We start from the raw sequence: 19,058 nt of genomic DNA, 5'->3' as shown, positions 1-19,058 counted from the left end.
TTATTTATTTATTTATTTATTTTAGTTATTACAGAGAGCATAAAGATATAAAATAGTAACATATAGTTCTTAGCATTAGCATGCCTAGATGTCAAAAAGCATGATGAAATTTATAATTGCGTATAGCACCGTGTATAATAGAGGCAGAAGCTGTAATCGGAGATGACTCAGTATCAGGACAAAAGTGGGCTGCTTGTGAGATGGGTTTCTCATTACTAGTGAGTTGTCCACACCACGAAGCATCTTCTTCTTCCCCTGTGAACTGCTTCTGGCTTTATATAGGGATCAAGGGAATTGTGGGCAAGCACAAGAACTCACCTAGTAAAGTAAGAATGGATCAGAAAGGCTTGTCTTTTGAAATTCCAGGTTTGCAGCCGGGTACCGACTACAAGATCCACCTGTACACTCTGAACGACAATGCCCGGAGCTCTCCTGTGATCATCGACGCCTCCACCGGTAACTATACTGCTAGGGAGCTGGAATTTCTAAGCTCCTGGGACTCTGAGGTTCTCTTCCTCCTGTTTGCTAGGGCTGAGCACAGCTGTGAGAGTGGTTCCATTCATTTTCTAAGGAGTCACTTTTTGCTTGCTTCTCAGCCATTGATGCGCCGTCCAACCTGCGCTTCCTGACCACCACACCCAACTCCTTGCTGGTATCATGGCAGGCACCCCGTGCCAGGATTACTGGCTACATCATCAAGTATGAGAAGCCTGGATCCCCTCCCAGAGAAGTGGTCCCTCGGCCCCGCCCTGGTGTTACGGAGGCCACCATCACTGGTATTGCTTCTAGGCTGCGTTTTTTTTCCTCCCCCTTCATCATAGATACCCCAAAATTCATGATACTCCCCAATCGGGTCTTTGATGCTACTTCATGAGAATGAGGTGCCCAGAACTCTAGATGTTCTTTCTAGGGACAGTAGTGTTCTCATGAGGTATGAATGACCAAGCGTGCCATTTGACACAGCTATGATGTATTACTCTCTTATATAAATTCATTATTTTTGCTATCCTCCCCAATAAGATAAATTGTATGTATAATTTCTCCTAGATGTTGAAGTCCCTGTATGCAAAGCACATAAGTATCAGGAGATCACAGCTTCTATTTTCCTTTCTTTATATGAGTACACACTAGTAGGGACATTAGATCCCATTACAGATGGTTGTGAGACACCATGTGGTTGCTGGGAATTGAACTCAGGACCTCTGGAAGAGCAGTCAGTGTTCTTAACTGCTGAGCCATCTCTCCAGCCCCCAAGAGATCACAGTTTCTTGGTTGCATTTGTGGGACAAGAAAATTAAGAGTCTGATACGGGAAGACGTAAGCAGGATACTTCCTGATTTTTGCTTTGCCACTGGCAGCCTGCTGATTAGACAGCTTATCTACAGGCTGAAAGAATCCTCCAGAAAGGTTACCATGAAACGGCTCATTCAAGGGTCAGCTGTGATCGTTTAAGATAATTAACTGGCTGAGTGGCCTTTGGGTGCACCGCGTAGGCAGAAGCCGATCTCCCCCTTTAAGACTTCACAGAAAGATGGGAGGAATGCTTGCTCCCCAGTAGTCTCTGCTGAGCCGGTTAACTGGCCGTGCCTGCCAACGAAATGAAATGGCTGTGTTCCCTGTCAGGTCTGGAGCCAGGAACTGAGTACACCATCTATGTCATTGCCCTGAAGAACAATCAGAAGAGTGAGCCTCTGATTGGGAGGAAAAAGACAGGTAAAGACTCATAACCGATGGTTCGTCTGCAGGGTGAAGTCCACTTTTGACACGTCTCTCATGGATTTTTTTTTCCCTAGCAGAATGGCTTATATATTGTACTGTTTGGCACAAATCACCTAACATGCTCAAAAAAAGTCTTGATTTATTTATTTTTCTACAACCTTAAGCCTCTTTTACCTTGCAGAAATTCAAACTAGACAGTTTGAATTGGAGGTTGGGGGCGGGGAGCAGCTTTTTAATGGTTGGAGTAAATCCTTTCTGATTTGTGTTGATTTATTTATTATTTGATTTCTAAACTTTAGATATTTCAGTCAGTTGCAAAAGGCTTATTAGGAGCAGAGACGGCTTTTTTGTGGGGCTCAGCGGTTCAAAGCTTTGTCTGTATGAGAAATTATACTAACATTTTTTTTCCTGCCTAAATTATAAAGAAATCTGTGAGAAAAAAATTCAAGATTTCTTTCTATAGAGTGTTCTGTGATTTGAGAACCGTTGGTTGTCTGGGCGTGTTGACTGGGTTGATAAACAGTTCTTACCTGGATTGATGGTGATTGGTTGCTTCTTTGAGCTTAACGCGCTTTGCTTTTTTGGCTCTAACCTCTCTTGGCTAGATGAGCTTCCCCAACTGGTTACCCTTCCACACCCCAATCTTCATGGACCAGAGATCTTGGATGTTCCCTCCACAGTTCAAAAGACCCCCTTCATCACCAACCCTGGGTATGACACCGAAAATGGTATTCAGCTTCCTGGCACAACCCACCAACAACCCAGTGTTGGGCAACAAATGATCTTTGAGGAACATGGCTTTAGGCGGACTGCACCACCCACTGCGGCCACCCCTGTCAGGCTTAGGCCAAGACCATACCTGCCGAATGTAGATGAGGAGGTCCAAATCGGTCATGTTCCCAGGGGAGACGTAGACTACCACCTCTATCCTCATGTCCCGGGGCTCAATCCAAATGCCTCTACAGGACAAGAAGCTCTCTCTCAGACAACCATCTCTTGGACACCATTCCAGGAGAGTTCTGAGTACATCATCTCATGCCAACCTGTTGGCACGGACGAAGAACCCTTACAGGTATATTACAGCCCTTACAAGTCTGTCTCTCTATAACTGTGTCATCCAGAAGCAACCAAAGCTTCATGTCAGATGTCTACCCTCCCAGGGCTGATACAGCAACTCTGGCTAGGGACCGTTAGACTGTTTCCTCATTGTGACTCAGAGGGTATCACTGAACTTGACTCAGTCCTGGAAATGAGATTATTTTTGTTATTGTCACACACTGGAGACGACTTAGTGAGATGGATAAACCAATGATCTTATGGGAAAAAAGGAAAAATAATTTATATGAAGTTTGAAATGCCACCCTCGGTGTTTGTCCTTGAAGAGCCACGGTATCTGCTATGTGTCTAGGAAGGCTAGGTGAACCTTTGGGTACCAGCTGTTATGAGAGATTGATTCTCCAAAACTCCGTTCTTTAATTTGTCTGTCTCACAGGTGCTAGAATCAATTTTTATTGTGTTATTTTTAGAAAGTGGCAGAAATTTTAAAATTGACTTGTACCACAGGACATTTATTAGCTTAGAAACTTCAGACGGGATGTGCCAATGTTTTAGGAAAACCTAAGTTCCACTGTGCCGCTACCCCACCGTCGGCGTTGTTCATGTTTATGACGGGGGTTTTGCCAGGAGTTCTAGTGACCACAGGGTTCTGAGGAGGTATATCGCTGAGGGTTCCTGGGAATTGTGGAACACCTCTGCAGAAAAAATGTAGCAGAGATGACAGTTCGTTATACTATAGTATCATTTTTGACTGTGTGGGAATCCTACCCACCCCTGTTCTTCCCCTTTGTCATTTTTAAATGGGAGTGTGGGGTTACAAATAGACCAGGGAAGTTCACGCCCATGTCTCATTGTCATGCTTTCTCCCTGCTTTGGATGTATAGTTCCAAGTTCCTGGAACTTCTACCAGTGCGACTCTGACTGGCCTTACCAGAGGGGTCACCTACAACATCATAGTGGAGGCACTGCAAAACCAGAGGAGGCACAAGGTTCGGGAAGAGGTTGTTACTGTAGGCAACACTGGTAGGTATACTGCTGGCCCGTTCAGGCTTCTTGCTGGATCAGCCCACAGAAATCTTGGTCTATTGTTCCTTGTTGTTTTTGAGCTTAGGAAAATAAGACTGCCCAACAGTCAGAAATGTCCCCTCATGCAATCCTACGGTGTTCACCAACACATATGTATGAATGCTGCTATACCGAGCCTGGGAGGGACATTAATATATTTAGTCTGATACACTTTGCCCTTCCAGTTAACAGAGGCAATGGTTTCTTGATACCTTTTGCTATTCTCTCGTTCCACACTGGTCCACTTAAGTGTTCCTAACCCAAACAGAATACCTATAAACAGTCCTTCTTCACAACGTTAAGTGATGACTTAGGTTTTGTTCCTAATGCAAAATGTCACCAATTTTGCTTCTCTCTTTCCAAAGAGCTCCCCATTCTGTATTTCAATTTTATATACTTCTTTTTAGATTTACTCATTTTAATTGTATGTGTATGGGTGTTTTACCTGCATGTATGTCTGTGTGCAACATGCATGCAGCACCCACGGAGGCCAGAAGAGGGCACAAGATCCCCTGGAACAGGAGTTACAGATGGGTTGTTAGTTACCACGTGGGTGCAAGAACATATCCTAGGTCCACTAGAGGAGCATCCAGTGCTCTTAACTACTGAACCATCTCTCTAGCCCCTTAATATGTGTCTTAATACTCACACATATATAAATGTCATATTATATACATGCAAGCTCTTAATAAAGGTTAAGTGGCCATCATACAAACTTAATAAAGATTAAATAACCCCCTTGCAAAATCTTAATAAAGATAAAATGACCAGCATGCAGCATCCTTAATGCAGGTTAAATGACCAGCATGCAACATCTTAGTAAAGGTTAAATAAATTTAATCCTGAAAAATCTTAACAAAGGTTGAGTGACCCTTGACTCTTGTGTATCCTCTGAAAAGCCTTTTGAAGCCAGTGGTGTGTCCTTGGCTTTTTAAGTTGCAATAGCTAAAGATTCACCAATGTATGTGAGGTAGGGAATCACTAAGATTGTGCATTCCCAGTCTTCTAACACTGTATGGGCTAACTCCCTCTTCTTCCGGTTAGCAGAACTTCTGGGTAGGACCCTTTACTTCTTTTCTGTCTCCCTCCTCCTAGAGAAGACTGCTATTTCACTTGTAAATTAAGCAGTTGCCTGTCTGGCAGTGCAGAAGTGGGCAGATTGCCTGTGTTCCATCCACAATATAATTAGCGCTTGTCTTTTGTAGTTTCACTAGGAAAATGCCACTCGAAAGGGGATTTTTTTTTTCTTTCCAAAAAAGCATAGGGCTTTTGTGGTTCTCCACATTGTTTTCATGAAGGTAATGGGTGGGTTTCAGACAGAATCCTATGGTATAGCATGCTGTATGGGTATAGTGTGCTGGACTGAAACCTCTATGTGGCTCGGGCTCCATAATGTTAGAGCAAACTTCTAACTCCTAGATATTTTAAAATAGTGAATCCCCATGAGAGTTTCAGCCCCCTTTTGTTCTCTTTCCAACTCCTGGTTCCATTCATGTCCTTACCAGGTTTCTTGGCTTCAAAATATTTTAGACTTTTTAGTTCTTCCAGAATGGTAGCATTTCAAATATTGATTGCATTTGTACATTTGATTTTTACACTATTAAAAAAGAAGTGTCCACGTAGGATTTAACATCTGGAGAATAACTTGGGGTGCACCTTATTTATACAAATTATATCTTATTTATCCGTTATAAATGGGTATTGATGTTTTACCTGTACATATGTCTGTGCACATCTTTGCACAATATGCATGTTTGGTGCCCATAGAACACAGAAGATGCATCCAGTGTCCTGTGACTAGTTATTATAGACAGCTTTGAGACACCATTCCGGTGCTGGGAATCTAAGCTAGTTTCTCTGGAAGAGAAAATACTGCTCTTGACCACTGAGCCACCTTGATCAGTTTTTAAAATAATTTTTAATTTTTGTTTTAATTCTTAAAATAAGGATTTCTAAAACAGGAGGATGAAGTCTTGGAAAGTCCACTGAGGCTTTTTTAATTTGTTCCTAAGTCATCTGCCCCACGGTGATTTCTCTTACTTAAATATCCAGTTTTATCCAGTTTTGCAGTAACCACCAGAATCCAGGTTTTCAAAGTATTTTGCAAAAGAAATGCTATGATGCAGGTAAAGATTGCATTCTGAAGTTAAGTAGAAATGTTAAGACATAGAATGTTAAGTGAAGAACGGTATCCAGCAATAACTGTTAACTACTGACTAACAGTCGTTGGTAATTTCTGTACAATGGTGATGGGCCAGTGCTTTGGTCTCTTGCTTTTATGTAGCCTTGCCAAGATCCAAAGAAGTGGGGATATTTATGTTATTATCCTATAGATGAGGAATGAAAGGCTCGACACTCGGGTATCTTGGAGAAACATCACTGCCCGCATTCTTAGCTAGTTAAAATGTCCAAAGATCTCTTCCATGTCATGAGAAACAGATCTCATGGGAATAATTGGAAACAGAAGATGGGAATGAAGCAAGATCTCCTTTGACCCTGCTGTGACAAGTGCCCATTGGCCACACTAAGACATTGCTAATGAGAACATGTGTGTTATTAATGCTGCTAGATTAGGTCATGATTTAGAGTAAATCCGGTTCTTCATCAATAATAACTATCAATAAGATGTCTTTTCCATTTTTCCCCCCTTTTCCTCCTTTTCTTTATAGTCAGCGAAGGCCTGAACCAGCCTACGGATGACTCATGCTTTGACCCTTACACGGTTTCCCATTACGCCATTGGAGAGGAATGGGAGCGGTTGTCTGACTCTGGCTTTAAGCTCACGTGCCAGTGCTTGGGCTTTGGCAGTGGTCATTTCAGATGCGACTCATCTAGTGAGTAGCTTGCATTCTCCATCCACTCACTCCTCCATCTCTCCTGGTCTCATGCATTTGCACTAGTTGCCACGGAAACATGTTTGGCAGACACAAGCTCTTCCAAACATGATGCAAACAGAAGTCTACTGTTTGACTCAAAGTAACATTTTGCATCATAGAAGGATGATGGGAAATTTTACTTGTGGACTATGACTGCATTTCAAGAGTTGTGTACTAATCCAACTATACCTTAAAAATATATTTGTAATGGAGATGTGCTTTTTGAAGTGTTTAGGCATATGTAAATTGAAGTTAAGAAAAGTCTCATTAGAGTTTGGTCTAATTGACAAGTTATGAGACAGGCAGGCAGAAACTCCAAATTCCTTTCAGTCTTTAGTATTAAGTAAAAACAGGTGAGCGTTTATATTCACAAACACTACCTTTCTCAGGATAAACAAATATACATGTATTGTATGTAATACATTTCTCTCTCTCTCTCTCTCTCTCTCTCTCTCTCTCTCTCTCGCACACACACACACACACACACACACACACAGAGAGAGAGAGAGAGAGAGAGAGGAGAGAGGAGAGAGAGAGAGAGAGATCTCTCACAACCCAGATATCCCAAACATTGCTAGAAGAAAATGTCTCAGTAATGCATTCAACATTTAATAATCAAGTTCAGGACTGGTGAGCTAAGCATCTCATTCCTGGAACCCATATGATGCCAGTTCCCACAAATTGTCCTTTGACCTTTACATATGCACTGTGGGACTCTAATGCCCACATGTACAAAAAGAAAAGCAATAAATGCAATAAATGGTAAGTTCAACTTGGACCGGAAAAATATTTGAATTTCAAATATTAAAAAGGTTATTTTTTTAATTATTAGTGAAAATGACTGTAAATATTATCAACATGTCTAGAGAGTTAATATTGGAGTGTATGATCATTTATTTATTGTTTGTAAAGGTATCATTATTATTGGCTTTTTATGTCTTTTTATGTGTTAATCATATGTCATAGATACACGCATGTAGACAATTATAGAACCCATATCCCATGGGATGATATTTAATAGATCTCTAAAGTTTTCTGTGTAATGTTTTCCTTTACATGAATAGCTAAATCCAGACTGAAGGTTTAAAATCCAGACGTGGTTTCAATGTGTATAGTTGGGTGGAGCCCAGAGGGTAGTACAGACTGCTGCACTCGGGAGGGATACCATTTGGCATGCACCAGGTGGTTTTTCAGTTCAGAGCGTGAACTCCATGGAAGTTTGCATGTTTTTAATAAGCCGGTTCTTGACTGCAGATGTGGGAGTACTACAATAATTTCATCTGTGAACCTTTGACCCAACAGCCGTGGCTGAAAATGTCCTAACAGCCTCATACATTTGCTCATCCTTTGAGGAAGGCTGAGTTGTTAAGTGGAAGAAACACTTCACTGTAGGAGGGTCGTAAGTGAAGTCTGTTTAGTAGAGGTCCTAGAGGTTAAAGGGTGTTTCACATAAGACGTTGCACACAGCTCACATGACTAGATCCTTTAGGACTCATTTGTCCAAGCCTGGTTCACTCATTTGTCATTATTTTGTTGGTTGTTATAATTTCTTCCGTTCTTCATTTATATGAATCAGGTGGACACCAGCTATTCTCTCTTTAGTCTTTTTGCTTGATTGTTTTTGTCATTGTTTTATGAAACAGGGTTTCTCTGTATAGTCCTGGCCGTGCTGCACATAGTTTGTAGACCAGACAGACTAGTCTCAAACTTAGAGATCTGCCTGCCTCCACCTCCCTAGTGCTGGGAATAAAGGCGTGACCAACCATGCCTGGCCTCTTTAATGCTTAATTAAATTATTTTGTATCTAGAATTTCTGAGAACCCAAAATATACATATGTGTGTGTGTACACACACACACACACACACACACACACACACACACACATTTTAGTTCTCAGATCCCATTTTAATTTTCCATAGTTGTAAAATTAAAAAGGAACCAAATGAATTGCTGGTTGGTCCTCTAAAGTCTGGTCTGGCAAAGATGAAATGTTATGATGAAGAAATGCTTTACCACAGGAAGTGTGATCTTGAACATCCCCCCTCCATATGGATCTCATACTCAGTGTTCTGCATGTTGATCAGGAGACTGTCTTCCACGGACAGCCAGGAAAAAGCTCTCTCCTGCACTGGGTGGAGCTAGAACACTCACAGGCTGGGCAGAACACAAGTAACTCTCTGCCTGTGATGTCCCTACCTTACAGAATGGTGCCATGACAACGGTGTCAACTACAAGATCGGAGAGAAGTGGGATCGTCAAGGAGAAAATGGCCAGCGGCTGAGCTGCACGTGTCTCGGGAATGGAAAGGGAGAATTCAAGTGCGATCCCCGTACGTCCTCCTAATGGTTTCTAGACCTTTAATACTCCCGCTTCCCTAACTGAGATGGGATGGGATGGGCATGGCGGCCTTGTCAGTCTTGTGGTTAGGAAACCAGTAGCTTGCCGCAGAAGGGAACCATGACTGATGTCATGTTCAAACATGTTAGCACTTTCACTGTGACGAGCTGCAGTGAAGTTACATCGACTCAGTTTTTAAAATAGGACTTCAGTCTTTCCATGTGGCCTACTGTATACCAAGGCTTTGGAACATCTTGTGATTCACTTAAGTTGACGAGATTTGGCCTGTTCTCATGCAAGTCCAGGGCAGGAGCATCAACTTGAATCTACGTGATTGTCCTTGGTCTTAACAACTGTTTCTGCTCTGTGCCCACATGCAGATGAAGCAACCTGTTACGACGATGGGAAGACCTACCATGTAGGAGAACAGTGGCAGAAAGAATATCTTGGAGCCATCTGCTCCTGCACGTGTTTCGGGGGCCAGCGGGTAAGACTGGTTAGCGTTTACTGATATAAAGCACAGAGTTGGCTCCAACATGGATGTGCTGTGTGCATAGGTGGGCCTTGCCTCTTATGAAGAGTCCCTAAGACTGGTGTCTTAGGGTTTCATTGCTGTGAAGAGACACGATAACCAAGGTAACTTTTATAAAGGATGACATTTAATTAGGGCTGGCTTACAGTTTCAGAGGTTCAGTCCATTATCATCATGGCAGGAAGCATGGCAGTGTCCAGACAGACATGGTGCTCTAGAAAAAAGCTGAGAGTTCTGCATCCTGATGCTCTCTCCTGCACTGGGTGGGGTTGAACATAGGACCTCAAATCCCACCCTCACAGTGATTCACTTCCTCCAACAAGGAATGCCACTTCCCTTGGGCCAAGCGTGTTCAAACCACCACAATGGGTCTATCCCTCCCCAGTTGATGGGTCTATCCCTCCTGAGTTGATCATAGCTTAAGTACTTTCTCTCATGACTAAAATTCTCAGGCTGTCCTGTTTGCCCTCACCTGAGGTGCAGCACTAAGCCCCTAGCTCTGTAGCAGATGGACTAGCATCTCAGTGCATTATTCTTCACATTTCTTAGTAATACTGTGATCTAAGAAAATGCCACTATTTTTGAGCCTTTGCTCAATCTAAAAATAGCTCCCATATTATCACTCTTAATACTGAGCTAATAATAGACCAACAGGGAAGAAGAAGCAGTCATGGCTTTTAAGGATATACTTGAAAACAGTAAATTAGCATACCCTGCCAAGCCAAGCTAATCACAGGAGAGTTTGACTAATACAGTTCTGGATGGGCTGCAATCAGCAAGAAGGCATCATAGAAAAGAGAAACATAAACCAACCTCCTGGGGTTTAGGATGTTATCATTAAGTGGGGAAGGAAGGAAGCAGGGACAGTCAGAATACTTCCTGGCCAAGGAAGAGCTGGCCCAGCGAGGCGGGAATCTTTGGTAAGAAATTAGATTTGAGGAGGAAGAGAACTGAGGACTGGGGAAGTCACTACTTAAGCCAGTAATTCTCAGTCATTTCTATTGTGTTCCCTTCTTCAATATAACAATTCCATTTTTTAATAATAAAAATTTCAAAATGACTTTTAACTTAAATGTAACGGGGCCAGACATGGTGGCACACATCCCAGCAGGCAGATCTCTGAGTTCAAGGGCAATCTGAGCTACAGAGCAATTTCAGGACAGCCAGGGCTACACAGAAAAATCTTGACTCAGAAAACAAAACAAAACAAAACCAAAAAAAAAAACCCAAAAATATCAAAAGATAGGGCACGTCTCACAAGTTCTCCCTTGACCTCTACACATACTGGGGCACTTGTGTGTACATAGACATATGTAAATAAATGTGCTTAATTTCATAGAAATTAAATTGTTATATAAAGGCCTTAAAGGGTTCCCCAACTCTGATGCACAGGAAATAATGCTCCCACTCCCCTCAGGGAAGTTCATTGGTTAATGCTGTTGTCACTCACCAGTGATTAAAAGTAGCATAATGGAAAATAGCCATTAAAAAAAAATGAATCTGGGAGTTGGAGAGATAGCTCAGTGCTTAAGGGACTTGTTGCTCTACTGGGCACCTGGGTTTGGTTTCTCAAATGGGCCATAACGACCAGTCCCAGAAGAACTAATGTCTTCCTCTGGCTTCCTTGAGCACCAGGCACACGTGGCTCACAGACATACAAGCAGGCAAACACTTATTACATTAAATAAAAACATGATAAACATTTTTTTTTAAGAAAAAGGGCAATTAATGTCACCACAAAAAAGATTGTGTCAGAACCTTCTTAGATCTGGGGCAGCCTAAGGATTGACAATCTCGTTTTATCCATTATTCTTGGAGTGGACTCATTGACTGTCCCTCTATCTGTCTGTCTCTCTCAGACAAACACACAGAAGCAGATCATAAAACTCAGTCATCATGGCCTAATTGAGTGGCTTTGTTGGGAAGTAGATTTTGGTCTTTCTTCAGTAGTCCCTTATGAACATGAATCCCTTTGATTGTGCCTGTCTTTAAAGTTCTGAAACATGATGGTGGTGATTGTTATGGTTTTATACAAAGGCATCTTTACCTTTCTGCAAACAGGCCTTATGGGAAATAGGCTAAGTGATTCTATAAGAAAGTAGTTGTAGTATTTACTTATTTTGAGACAGAGTTCTCTCTGATACGTAGCCCTCGCTGTCCTGGAACATGCTATGTAGACCAGGCTGGCCTTCAACTCAGAGATCCACCTGCCTCTGGGCATGTACCACCACTACCCAGCCTGGCTTTATTTCTTAATTTTCTTTCAATTATTAATGTAAAATCTTGTTAGTTGGGCAAAAGATGGCTACCAAGCTGATCTTCAAGGGCTACTTTGCCCTAAGAATGCACCTTTCCTTATGTTTTCCCTAGTGTCCATTTCCTGCCCTGAGGGTTTCTGCTGATGGTGACATCATTCACCTTATCAGCTCCGGTTTTCCCTCCTCAGAGCTCAAGAGCAATGAGAAAGCAGATTTGTGTCCAGCAAAACTCAGGAAGAAGCATAGGCCCGCCATGGTGTCTTCCTGTATCCTATTCCTTCTCTGGCCAGGGAGGTTTTAGAAAGGACTAAAAAGAGAATATGGCCACGTACCCAATTCTACCTGCAGCCTACTGTGTCCTTTCCAGCTCCTTCCAAGTCATTCCTCTCCTGTGGATCTGTTTCCTTCATCAGAAAGTGATGCAATTTTTCCACACATTCACAAACCACTGTTATCGCTTTAGCCACAGGGGCTGTGAGAAACCCTCCACCTAGAGCAGAAAGCCTACTGAGGAGGAAGATGGGCCCAAAGATGAGTAGGGCTTACACAGGAAAAGAAGTGAGGATATTCCCCAGCAAAGAAAAGCATATGTAGACAGATTAATAAGCCAAGATGCATTCTAAGAGTTATAACTGCATGCAGGCATCATTGAAGCTACCTGATTAGCTGCTTGCACCAGCAGTGGGCATCAGCTCTATGATATCCTCAGGTGATCATAAACACCATTTTACTCTGTGTCTTTTCTCTCAGGGCTGGCGCTGTGACAACTGCCGCAGACCCGGGGCTGCTGAACCCAGTCCTGATGGCTCCCCTGCTCACACCTACAACCAGTATACGCAGAGATACCACCAGAGAACAAACTCTGTAAGTGTGCACACATTCCCCCCAGTGCCCCTCCCTGCGGACCATCTGGGGCATATAGTATGGAGCTGGTGGACAGATGCTTTCCTTCAGTGAACCAAATGAGTTTTCTTTGGAAAAAGGGCTTTGTTTCCTGAGTTCAGTCCCCAGAACCCATGTAAAAGATCTGGGCGCTGTGGCAAGAGTTTATAATCTCATAATCCCCTCACTGAGTGGGTAGAAACTGGGTGTGTGTGGGGGTTGTCCCTGGGGCTGTCTGGCCACTGTAGCTTCATCAGTGAACTTGTGGAAAAGGTGAACAGGAGCTACATGATTAAAGTTAACTACTGGCCCCTTATACACACAAAGTCTTATGAATTAATTATAACTCGTTATGATTTACAAACGTCCTAAGCATTATCTATGGCTCAGTGCATTTGCTAGTCTTTTGAAACCAGAAAACCCCCACCCCCAACAGACTTAAATTGTTTTTCGGAGTATTTGATACTAATGCTTTTCTTCTATTTTGACAGAATGTAAATTGCCCAATTGAATGCTTCATGCCGTTGGATGTGCAGGCCGACAGAGATGATTCCAGAGAGTAATATTTCCATCTAAAACCAACAAGTGTCTCTCTACCAAGGTCAATCCACACCCCAGTGATGTTAGCAGACCCTCCATCTTTGAGTGGTCATTTCACCCTTTAAGCCTTTTGCTCTTGGAGTCAAGTTCTCTCAGCTTCAGCTCAACATACAGCCTCTCCAGACATCACCCTGCGGGATGTTTTGAGACGTCTCTCATGAATGGTGGCAGTGGTTGCCCTGTTCTGTTTCAGGGTATTCAGTACCGCTCAGTATTGTTTAAGAGAACCAAACGTTCTTGTGATTTGGTCTGGGATCGATAGGGAAACACAGGTAGCCAACCAAGATGAAATGTATTGAAGGATAGAACCCGACACCTTGAGCAGGAAAGTTAGCAGACACTGTGCTTTCTTCTGCCATCTGGCCTGCCACACTGTCAGGAGGTGGGTCCTGAGGCTGTGTGTTCCAACACCCACAGGACTCTCTCTGTCCCAACAACTCTAATTGCCAGGAAATATCTTTCTCTTACCTGTTATTTATCAATTTTTCCCAGTATTTTTATACGGAAAAAATTGTACTGAAGACACTTGGTATGCAGTTGATAAGAGGAATTCGGCATCATTATGGTTGGTGATTATTTTTATATGTACACGCCAACGCTTTACTACTGTGGAAAGACAAGTGTTTTAATAAAAAGATTTACATTTCATGGTGTGGGGGGTCATTTCTTTCTTTTTTTTTTAACATAATGTATTTGGAGAGAAAAGTCATCATCTTCATGAATGCCCTTTTTCAATTCAACAAGCATTTGAAGAGCCACTGTGTTGGGCGGGGGTGGTTTTTGCACATGAACTCCCTGCGCTGTGTGGTTCTGCCTTATCACATTTAAATGGACTCAGATGCATGCTAAGCTTGCCAGCTAGCATGTTAGAAGTATGGCCGAAATAAGGTTCGTGTGTGTGTGTGTGTGTGTGTGTGTGTGTGTGTGTGTGTGTGTGTGTGTACATACAAGTGTGTGCAGCTGCCCATGAAGATCAGGAGGCCAGCAGTGGGTACTGGGTCCCTTAGAGCTGGATACAGGTGTGTGGTAGACATGGGAATTTGAACTCAGGACAGCACTGCAAATGCCTTCAGCTCTCCAGCCCAGTAGTTAGTACTTTTTTCACCATCACAGACCTTTGCTTCTTTATTGAACACCTACTAAGCAGGTCACTTGCACGGAAAGCAGGATGGCTGAGCTGTTCCAATGACTTGAATGGCACAGGACAGAGAATGCTCCCTGGGAACCCCCGTGTTATGACATCAGTCCAGCTCATCTTGATTCAGGTCAGCTGACACTTTGAGTGTGAGTTGATGAACTCCCAGCTCAGTTTACTTTCAGTGGTCTTCGGAAGTAATTTCCTTTTCAGTTTCATCTTAGATTAACAAGATTTAGGAATCTGAGTTTTTATACTGAGCATGGGGTGTATGGCACAATTCAGCGGCAGAGTACTTGGCTAGAATGTTGAAGGCTTTAGGTTCACTAAGACCTTAATCCTACCTCAAACAGTATCTGACGTTTGGAATAGTAACTAGAAGCACAGAAAAACATTAAAAAGCTCAGTGACTTAGTTATTGCTCTGTTGCTGTGAATATAACTTTTAGAAAGAAGTAATTGGAGGCTTGCTTAGAGTTTTCAGAGGCTAAGTTTGTGATCATGGCAGGGAACGTGGCCGTGGGGAGCAGGCAGGAACAGAGCTAGAGAAGTAGCCGAGAGTTCTACATTCTGATCCATAGGCAGAGAGAGATACTGAGTCTGCCCTCCTGCAACAAGGCTAGGATGCCTAATACTTCCCAACCAGGTTGCCAACTGGGGACTAAACATGCAAATACATGAGCTTGTGGGGGCATTCTCATTCAAACCACAATTATTAATTACTAAGAAATTCAGAAAATAAAAAGACACCAATATTCAGTAAACAGTACTTTAGTAAACACCTGGCAAAACATAAATCCAGAATGGTGTCTCTGTACTGGCTGGTTTTGTTCGTCACCTTGACACAAGGTCAAGTTATCACAGAGAAAGGAGCCTCTGTTGAAGAACTGCCTCCATGAAATCCAGCTGTAAGGCATTTTCTCAACTAGTGATCAAAGGTGGGAAGGCCCATTGTGGGTGGGGTTATCTCTGGGCTGGTTCTATAAGCAAGCAAGCAGCACAAGTCAGTAAGCAGCACCCTCCATGGCCTCTGCATTAGTGCCTGCCTCCAGGTTCCTGCCTTGTGTGGATTCCTGTCCTGACTTCCTTTGGTGGAGAACAGGCAGTGTGGAAGTGTAAGCTGAATAAACCCTTTCCTCCCTAACTTGCTTCTTGGTCATGATGCTTTGTATCAGGGATAGAAACTAAGACAGTGTCTTTCTTGGTTCATTTGCTAGAACATACTAGGTCACTTTTGAATTGATTTGACATTTAGTTCCCATTTGGAGCAGGTTTCAAGGCTTAAACTTGCAGAGAATGCAGCTCAGGTGAGCTTACAGACTGTAGACCCAGCCCCTGAGCTATCCCTTGACCAGCTTCTCCAACAGCAAGTTAGCTTCAGTGTATCCATCAAAAGAGCTGGGCCTGCCAGCTCACACCTACAACCCCATTGCTCAGGCATGTTGCCATGAATCCGGACTGTCCAGAAGTTCTAGGCTAAGCCTGGGCTTTGGTTAAGTGAGATCCTGTCTTAAAAAACAACAAAAATAGGACAAAAGAAAACTATCACAGAATATTAAATGTGATAGCACACATTGTAATATGAAGATTTAGGAAGTCTGGGCAGGAGACTGTTGAGTTTAAAGCCAGCCTGAACTTGGACTACATGGCCAAACTAGGTTACATAGAAGACCATGTCTTACAAAGCAGGACTGGGGAAGAAGTCTAATTGTTAGAGTGCTAGTGAACATGTGTGAAGATGCCCTGTGCTCAATCATAACTGCATAAAATAAAACAGTGTGGTGGTACATGCTTGCACTCCTAGCACTAGGGAGGTGAGGTAGGGTCAGAAGTTCAAAGTGATCAACTACAATGGGGAGTTGGAGGCCACCCTGGGTTACATGAGACTGTTTTCCTCACTACCATTGAAACCTCAGAGAAAGTACAGATCCAGGTGCTATTAAATAGCTGTTTGACATGGTGTGTGTGTGTGTGTGTGTGTGTGTCCGTCTGTCTGTCTGCTGCCTATCTGTCTGTTCTAACTTCATTGAAGGGAGGACTTGATTTACGCCAATCTTCATCTGAAGTTCCCAGAAGAAGGCAGTAGAGGTGGTGGGGTGAAAAGCACATTCGTAACTGAAGTGATCAAGAGAGCAACTCAGCTTTATGTTGCTCAAAGACCTTCATAGTTAAAAATATAAGCATCAGCCGAGGGTAGAAGCCCATACCTGTAAACCCAGCACTGGGGAAGGAGAGGCAGCAAGATCCCCATAAGGTTGAAAGTCAGCCTGATCAAATGCAGTAGTGTTTGACCCTGGCGTACGAAGCTACAAAGCAATCAAACGCCAAGAGCAGGTTCTGGCTGCAATGCTCACCTGCAAGGCAAAGCAGAGTCCCCGAAATGTCACAGCTGAACCGAATCCAGTCACTTGGACTGATTTACTTAATCCCTTTGTCTACTTTTATTCGAAAAGATAAAAAATCATGACCTTCGTGGTTAAGATTAAAAAAATAAGGGGTTGGAGAGAATGCTCAGCCGGTAAGGGCTCGCTCATTACTGCTCCCGATAATCCAACTCCCGTTCCCAGCATCCTTATCGACTGCCTGTAACTCCAGCTCCAGTGGAACCAAAGCAACATACTTAAACACCCACGTGGGTGCTGAGAACCGAACCCTGGTCCTCTGCAAAAACAGCAGTGCTCTTAACCACTTAAACCACCCAGCCCCTAAAAATAAATGTAAAACAAACAGCCCCACCCCACCCCACACAGCAAAATCTTGTCTTTCCTATAGTACTCTACTGCCTTGTCTAACTTTTAAGACAGGCTCTTACTGTGCAGCCACACTTGGCCTCAGACTCACAGTAACCCTCTGCTGGCTTTCCAAGTGCTGGGACTGGAGGTGTGGGCCACATAGCATTCTGCTGGTTTTCCAAGTGACACATTCAACTGATAGCTCAACTTGGAATATATGCATCTAATTTAAAAGGGCCTGCTCTGGGCATCAGAAATGCACAACTCCTTCCCCGTCTCCCACAACCCCCATTCTCAAGCAGTAAGAGCATTCATCAGAAAAGCCACTTAGTGTTTCCAAAGGTCCTTAAGTCTTCACTGACTCATGTTTCTGCGTTCCCTGAGAACTGCTTTCAGCAAGCCAGATTGCCAAGGCATAATTAAAAGACTTGGCCAGATTTAGGCTAGAGACAGACAATTCAGGATAATTCTGTTAAAACCAGTAACTGTTATCAGACTTTTAAAAGAAAGTCACGGTTTTGAAGTTTTAACCTTGCCTGGCCAAAGTTGATCTGAAATGAAATATGTTGTTTGGTATTTATATGGCCTGCAGCTCTAATGACCTAAGAAAATTATGTAAATTAGCCCACTGCCATGTTGCTATAAGCCTGTAAGGCACACTTTCAGGGGAGGTGAATGAAGGAATGGGGAGGTAGAAATCTCAACTATAGGAAATGGCTTTTCCTATTTAATTATATTTCCATGGAAAATTCTATTCCATTTCTAGCTGCATGCATCTCATTACGGTGATTAAGAAACATCACATCAGCACACTTAAGTGCTGTAATTGCCTCCTATTCAGTAAGTTCCCATTACTGCAGTAGGGAAGTGGCAGGCTACAATTTTTAAGTCCCTCTCAGGGATGCAATTCAACTGTTAGAAAAAAATAAATGAAAAGCATTGTTGGGACGTCTCCTGTTTGCAAAGACTACCAGAGACTGGCAAAGCTAGAAGATGGCCTTGCACAGACTCAACAAGTTCTTGAAGACTCTAGGGCAGGGCTCCCAAGAACACGCCGCTGGTTACCAAGTCTGATGACCTGAGTTTTATCCTTGGGGCCCACAGTGAAAGAGAGAGCTGACTCCTGCAGGTATCCTCTGACCTCCACATGCATGTCCTAGTGCACAGACAGACACACACACCCTTAAAGACTCACTGGTATTTTTCCTTTGAAATGTGAGTTATTCGTATTCGTACTCTATCTTCATTAAATGCTTTTACTTGAATTGGAAAAATAAAATCCTCCATAATTACAGATAAATAGAATTTGTAAGTAATGAAAGCAGAGAAAGTATTCTCCAGCCAAATCACCCAACTGGGAAACCCCCACACTCCTCAGTGGAGTCAGGTATGAGATATGAAGGCATGTTTTACATTTCCTTACATCCTCACTACCTACTCTTCAGAGACATAAGTGGTTTTTTAACAGCCCCAGGAGCCACGTCTATTTCTAAAGCAGCTGATCTGAGAAGTTGCAGGCTGAGGTCCCGGTCAGCAGTCCGCACAGCCTGCAAGCTCCATCAGCTCATCTGTACAGGTCAAGGCTTCTACCAGGGAGCACTTTGCATCCGTGCTTTGATGATGTTCTTTGTATGGTATATGCTGGTGCATAATTCTGCATGTGCGTTGGGGATTCTTTTCATCTTTTGTGAAGTCTGGCGTGATCCAGACGGGGCTCAATCTCTACATCCCCTGCTCTAGCTTTCAAGTGCTAGCTAGCATTTGTGGCCTATGCCCCCACAATGGGCTGGCATTCTATCGACCAACTGTGCCGATACACTGTAAAAGTTGGTTCTCTAAGACATCTTGTTAAAGATTAAACTAATC

General features: G+C 43.0%; 1 protein-coding gene across 6 annotated transcripts in view; it reads left to right on the top strand.

The window, feature by feature from the left end:
• Positions 1 to 13,967, top strand: part of FN1 (fibronectin 1) — a 62,090-nt gene extending 48,123 nt beyond the window's left edge. For 2 of the 6 annotated variants that reach the window (XM_080933191.1, XM_080933190.1), the window contains 10 exons: positions 367 to 456; positions 597 to 776; positions 1,624 to 1,713; positions 2,685 to 2,791; positions 3,660 to 3,798; positions 6,510 to 6,674; positions 8,921 to 9,046; positions 9,435 to 9,541; positions 12,595 to 12,708; positions 13,218 to 13,967. In XM_080933191.1, coding sequence (XP_080789317.1) covers positions 367 to 456; positions 597 to 776; positions 1,624 to 1,713; positions 2,685 to 2,791; positions 3,660 to 3,798; positions 6,510 to 6,674; positions 8,921 to 9,046; positions 9,435 to 9,541; positions 12,595 to 12,708; positions 13,218 to 13,289 — 1,190 coding nt within the window. In that variant the 3' untranslated portion in view covers positions 13,290 to 13,967. Of the gene's footprint in view, positions 1 to 366; positions 457 to 596; positions 777 to 1,623; positions 1,714 to 2,324; positions 2,792 to 3,659; positions 3,799 to 6,509; positions 6,675 to 8,920; positions 9,047 to 9,434; positions 9,542 to 12,594; positions 12,709 to 13,217 lie in introns of all 6 variants that reach the window. The other 4 variants (XM_080933189.1, XM_080933187.1, XM_080933188.1 and 1 more) reach the window with 2 other exon arrangements.
• The last annotated feature ends 5,091 nt before the right edge of the window (positions 13,968 to 19,058 follow it).

Source organism: Micromys minutus, assembly GCF_963924665.1.
Source record: "Micromys minutus genome assembly, chromosome: 19".
In the NCBI taxonomy this organism is placed as follows: Eukaryota; Metazoa; Chordata; class Mammalia; order Rodentia; family Muridae; genus Micromys; species Micromys minutus.
Note: the sequence above shows the minus strand (reverse complement) of the source record. Positions and strands in the feature narration are given on the sequence as shown.